The sequence below is a fragment of the Polistes fuscatus genome, unplaced genomic scaffold (genome assembly GCF_010416935.1).
Source record: "Polistes fuscatus isolate 324 unplaced genomic scaffold, CU_Pfus_HIC Scaffold1, whole genome shotgun sequence".
In the NCBI taxonomy this organism is placed as follows: Eukaryota; Metazoa; Arthropoda; class Insecta; order Hymenoptera; family Vespidae; genus Polistes; species Polistes fuscatus.
Genome location: NW_025112997.1, coordinates 16,007,939 through 16,014,027, shown reverse-complemented (window position 1 = coordinate 16,014,027; position 6,089 = coordinate 16,007,939). Strand labels below are relative to the sequence as shown.

The 6,089-nt window shown below is 26.5% G+C and overlaps 1 protein-coding gene across 2 annotated transcripts; it reads right to left on the bottom strand.

Moving 5' to 3' along the window:
- Positions 1-297: 297 nt before the first annotated feature.
- LOC122516842 (vacuolar protein sorting-associated protein 28 homolog) lies at positions 298-5,131 on the bottom strand. Of its 2 annotated transcripts, XM_043635041.1 has the most exons (4): positions 3,411-5,131; positions 3,032-3,315; positions 1,177-1,400; positions 298-1,096 (listed from the first exon to the last, which is right to left on the bottom strand). In XM_043635041.1, the coding sequence occupies exons 1-4, from the start codon at positions 4,982-4,984 to the stop codon at positions 677-679; spliced, it is 2,502 nt and encodes an 833-aa protein (XP_043490976.1). In that variant the 5' UTR covers positions 4,985-5,131; the 3' UTR covers positions 298-676. The 2 variants fall into 2 exon arrangements, with proteins under 2 accessions (XP_043490976.1, XP_043490967.1); XM_043635032.1 differs by lacking the exons at positions 3,032-3,315; positions 3,411-5,131 and adding an exon at positions 1,668-1,806.
- Positions 5,132-6,089: the final 958 nt, after the last annotated feature.

Below are 6,089 nucleotides of genomic sequence, written 5' to 3'. Positions count from 1 at the left end.
TCTTTATTTTCTTCAATATTATATATTTCTTCGGTAATCAAAACAATACTTTGACCAAACTTGACTGTTGAAATACGATGACAACAACTTAGTAATAACAAACACAACATATGTGTTTGTCTTACAATTAGACTATTTTAAATGTGAATGTAGTTCGCAAACATTCGACTTAAAATTATCAAAAAGTTATCCCTTAATTCATAAAATACAACAAAATCTTAAAAATAGTTCATTTAATGAATTTTGGTTACTATTTTCTTTTCTCTTAATAGAAATTGATAATTATAAATCATTTTATCACTCTAATAATATATATATTTAACATCAGATGTCACATACTTTGCAATTCACTGTGTATGGTTTAGAAAGTATTGCATCGAAAATAGTTAACTCTGTGCATAGCTATACATATACATATATATATATATATATATACGTCACTTATATTTAACATAATTACACGTAGCGAGCAAATATTAATACGATAAATCCTTCGATACCATTATCCTCGCATAAAATTGAAGGAACAATCGGAGGAATATAATTCGACACGAATAGTTTTCATTGCAAAAACTTACGCAATTACACGTTATTATAACTTGAACCATCAGAATAACTATCACTGCATTAAAAAAAAATAATATGTCTGAGCAGTGAATTTGGTAAATATTTAGAGTTAAGAATTATGTAATATTTTGTTGAAAGCATTGTAAGATGTTTCTAGATCAAAAATAAGTTGTCTCACTTGTGTATCTGATAATTCATCTGAAGCTGACATATTATTCAATGTTTGTAACCATTCGGCAACCTTTTCTTTTCCATCAAAGTCGCTGGGTAATATACTTAGACGATTCATAGTATCCATTAGATCCCTTAAATCTGGATGTAATTGATCCATTGCTTTGATTTCTAGTCGTAGTTTATCCATCAAAGTAATGAACAAAGAAACAATATCTGCAATACACTTAGAAGTATTTCCCTTGTCATCTTTGATCGTAATGGGTCGATCTTCTTTAATCCTTTCCAAAGCAGCTGGACAGTCTAACCGAAATGCTCTTGCAAATGCATCTATTGTAGGAAATTGATCGCTTTGTACCTAACATAAGATATTCATATGAGATAATATTAACGATAAATAATAACGTTGGTCTATAAAAATCATATTGGAACACATACCTGTTTAAATGCTGCCCTGTATTGAACTAACAATTTACTGCACGCTGCTGTATACTCCTTCGGTGTAACACAATCTCTGATATAAGCCTTTTCTAAGTGTTGCAAAGTATTAACCACTGCATAGAGATCGGCTTGATTATCATGCTTTTCTCTTTCTCTGGCATTTTTGTATAATTTCACTTCTTCATATAACTCGGGACGATCTTGAGCTATAGACATAATTCCTTATGGAATAATAAAAGAATAAAAAAAACAACATTAGAGGTTAGGTAGGCAAATGGATATAAGAGATACTTAACGTATGTTAGATTTTATGGATAATAAAATTAAGAGTCGATTCTAACAATTGTATAAGACAATATTGTGATTATCTTTATAATGTTCTTATCATTACAATCATATCAAATATATGACGCATCAATCTCATAACATTGGTAACATATAAAATAAGATAAATTAAACAAAAGAAATTATAGTTATATACAACATACCTAAATAAAATTTTATGTCGTAAAAGATAGCGTCAAATTTAAATAATTGTATGAAAATGAACAATAACTTGTTAATAATCTACTGGACACGATACACAAAAAAACTTCTATAATGTGTAGATACTAATGCTATCTACCGAACAAGCCATAAAATAAGATGAATTCTATATCACGCTAGCACAGCGCAAACAAGTTGGCACAGAACCTCCAGAACTAAGAAAAATGAAGATACACATTTAATTGCTAGCTATCTGCTAATTCGAAATCCATATTTGTTATGTCTTTTAATTAATTATTTAATTAGTTATTGATAATTAAAAATCTGAAAATTTTTTTTTATTTCTCAGTAAAGCAACGTAGTTGGCCACAGCATAAAAAAATGAATAAGTGCACTAATTTGCTAACAAAATTTTTATTTAAAATACATAACTTTTAACTTTATTAATTAATTATTTAATTAGTTATTAATAATTAAAAATCAAAAAACGTCATGAAGAGGTTAATGTTATGCGCATGCGCAACCACAATTCAAGGTGCAAGCGCACTTTGAAAAAAATAAAAGTAAAGTTGGTAAACCTGCAGGGGATATATTTAAAGTAGAAGAATATATATTAAAGAAGAAAAAATTTAGGAATATAATAATAAAATAAAATCAATAGAAATTTATTTTTTTAAAATATGTAAAATATAAATATAAATGTATTTGTAAATATATGTCAAGAAAATACAATAAAAAAACGTGTACAATTAGGTATTGCAACATGTAAAAATAACATTACATACAATTTGTTAAAATCTGTGATATATATTATAATACTGTTGTACATTATAATATAAGAATTGCAAATTCATAATTTTACTTTCCTTCTTTTAGGAATGTCAATTTAACTAATATAATGACTCTTCTTCGCTCATTCAAGATTATATTAGTATAAATTATGTTCAACACTTATTGCAATTTATCAATTATATCCTTTCAAGCATTATTATATGCTTTCCAATTTTATTGCAATTTTATCTACGATATTAGATTTTTCTTGATTGTTACTATTATCATTAAATTTAAATACATTATTTTGTTTAAAAATTATATATTTCTGTCATCACATCAATTCTTTTATCATTAGATCTTTCTTTGCAAGAAGAAATTATTTTTTTCGCTTCTAAACATAAACAATTAGATTCTTCTATCAGTACTGTTTCTTTTTTTCTTTCAGAAATGTTAATTTGATTAAGAATGGCTCTTCTTTGCTCATTCGAAACCATTTTAATATAAGTTATGTTTAATACTGATTTAGATTTATCTATTATATCCCATGGTGGATAAATTTTCACAATGCTTTCTAATTTCATTTCTATTTTACCTACGATATCAGGTACAATAACCATAGTAATCATTTTATATGATGATTCACTTAAATTAGAATTTTCTTGACTTTCATTATTATTTAAAAGATTAAAAGGATCACTTAAGACAATTCCTTCTAAAAATTGTCTATTTAGATGAGTTGTACATTTATCCACATATACGTCTACATGTGGGCTCAAGGTACCATCGATATCTGCTTGCTTTATTTGATGCAGCCATATGCGAACAAAAGATGTTTGCCTATTTACTAATGATTGTAATTTTGCTGTTAAACTTTTCCTAAATAAAAAATACAATTATGTGTGTGTATATATATATAAATATATATATATTGGTATGTAGCAAAATTTTAATAAGCTATTAAAAATATTTACTTTTTGATTCTACGCCTTTTCTTGCAAGAATCTAATATTTGTAAAGACATTGCAGGACAATTACTTGTCTTCTCTGGAGATGTAGCAGTACTTATAAAACAATTTGTTTGACTTGATTGGTTATCTGCGCTTTCATTAGAAAAGGTAGTTACCTGTGATATTTCCTCTAACGCATGATCATTTTGAAACACAAATGACTCAGATTTGATTGATTCTGCGTTAGAATAGAATGTTTCATCAAAATCTTGTAAAGATTGATTAGCCCATCTAGTTTTGATCTTATAGGGAAATGTACTCTTATTAGATTCTTTTTTAGAATATATCCCATCTGAATCTTTGGTAGATGCAACAGAATCTTTGTCTATAACTTCACATGAAGTTTTGAGTACTGTATTAAACCCAGCAATAGAGTTATTTGCTAAAGAAATCATATCCTTACTATCTTCTGTATCTTCTATCAAAATGTTTAGTATTTCATCATCATCGCTTTTAAAATCTGTAATTTCTGTTTGATCTATAGTATCACTATCGTCACTAGAAATCGACTCAATATCAGTAGTATTTTCTTCTACGGTATTATTATTAATAATTATATTATCCTCTATCACAGATGAGTTCGAGAAAGTAGGATTAACCATATTCTTTGGTACATAAATTACCTTATCACTCTCATCTTTAAAATAATCTATTTTTCTCTGTTTAGCGGCAGGCATAGAAAATTCAGGACTTCGAGGAGTAAAATCCTGCCATATGGTATTAAATATATACTCATCTATGGAACTATTCTTAATAATTATATTATCCTCTATCACAGCAGAGTTCGAGGAAGTAGGAACAATTATGTTTTTCGATACATAAATTTCTTCATCTTGATTTTCTTTATTGCTATCTATTTTTCTTTGTCTTTCAGCAGGCATAAAAATTTCAGAACACTGATTAACATCCTGCTCTGTATTAAGAAATTGTGAGTTCATATTTCTATTACTATAGTTATCAGTCTCAATTATAGCAGTATTTACATTATCCTTTTGAACATTCTTTGCAAAGAATCGTTCATGTCTCCTTTTGTAATAGTATGCATCTCTAACTAATACAGGAGATTTGTTCACAATCACATTTGATGCACTATTGTGTCTAGAATTATTTAAAGACATATTTTTATTTATATCAATATGATGATCATCATTGATTTGTGTGGATTCTTCAAAATCTTCCATTTCAGTGGAAGAATTTGATCTTTTTCTATTCAATCGTTCAGTTGAATCTATTATTATGTATTGAGTTTCACCAGAGTCATCTTCTGTTGTTGGTTGAATCATATAACCGTAAAGTTCCGTACAGCTAGGTACAATAAGTTTTGTTTCTGTTCTAGGTATTCCTTCCACTTTTTCATCAATTCTAATCATATTAGCATCGGGTCCTTTCGATTTATCGACAGTATTTAACTTTGGAATAGTTTCATCAAAATCTAACCTCTTCACGAATTTTGGTTTCTGACGATGTACCGTATATTGCGACATATTTTCTACTTCACTATTTTCTTTGACTATTTTTCTATCACTAGAACTTGACATTGCAATAAAAAATGTATGATTTGAATAAAAGAATATATTATGTATATAGATATATATAAATATATATCAATAGATGTAGACAAAATTATTTATACTAAAAACTGAAAATGATACACAACAAAACGCAAAAAGCGTTATACAACGGGCGTCGCCATTTGCAATCTCTGTAATCTCATGGTTACCAACCAAAGAAAATGAAATCATAAAATTATATCGATATTACTTTCACATAATGTATGATATTCAAAAGGCACGCCAAATCTACAAAAATGTACATAAATGACTCAAAATAAGATAAATGTGAATAAATAAAAAGATATTAAATCACAAAAAATATTTTAATTTTGGAATGCATCTCGTAAATCTGGTGAAAAATTTTGTGTAAACGCACCTTAATCGATTGAAATTTTAGCGGGAAAATCGAAATTTTATAAAATATGATTGCGATTTTATTTTTTTCTAAACTTTTATTTATCGTCGTAAAAACAAACAGAAAACATTTTTTATTTTAAACTACTATAAATCAAATAAATAGTATAAAAAATATGGATATTGCAAAAATATTAAAATTTCTCGTGTAATTTAAAAATTAAAAAAAGGCTTATTAAAAATCGATGTTTATTATTATTTGTTAAAAGTACATTTACTTTCTGAAATTCTTTAAATAACTTTTCTGCATAAATATATACATATAACCATCCAATATTAGAGAGAATTGTAGAATATAACTCAAATGACTGGATAGAATTTCAATTCTAAATAACCATTGCATTGAGTAAATATTGCATCCGAAGTTTAAAATCTAAAGTATACGCCTAATGCTTTCTCAATAATTCGAAATAAACAATATAAAAAATATTAAAATATAATAATAATAATAATAATAATAATAATAATAATAATGATAAAGAAAGAGAGAGGGAAGTGCGAAATTTAAATAAAACATGAACATGTATCAAAATGTATTAAATGTAATAAAAAAAATATTTAATTAATATGAGAAGAATTCAATGAGTACGCTGATTACAATAATTTATGATGTACAATTATAATTTATTCGGATTAAAATCAGAAACAAAATTATATATAATATAAAGTCATAATT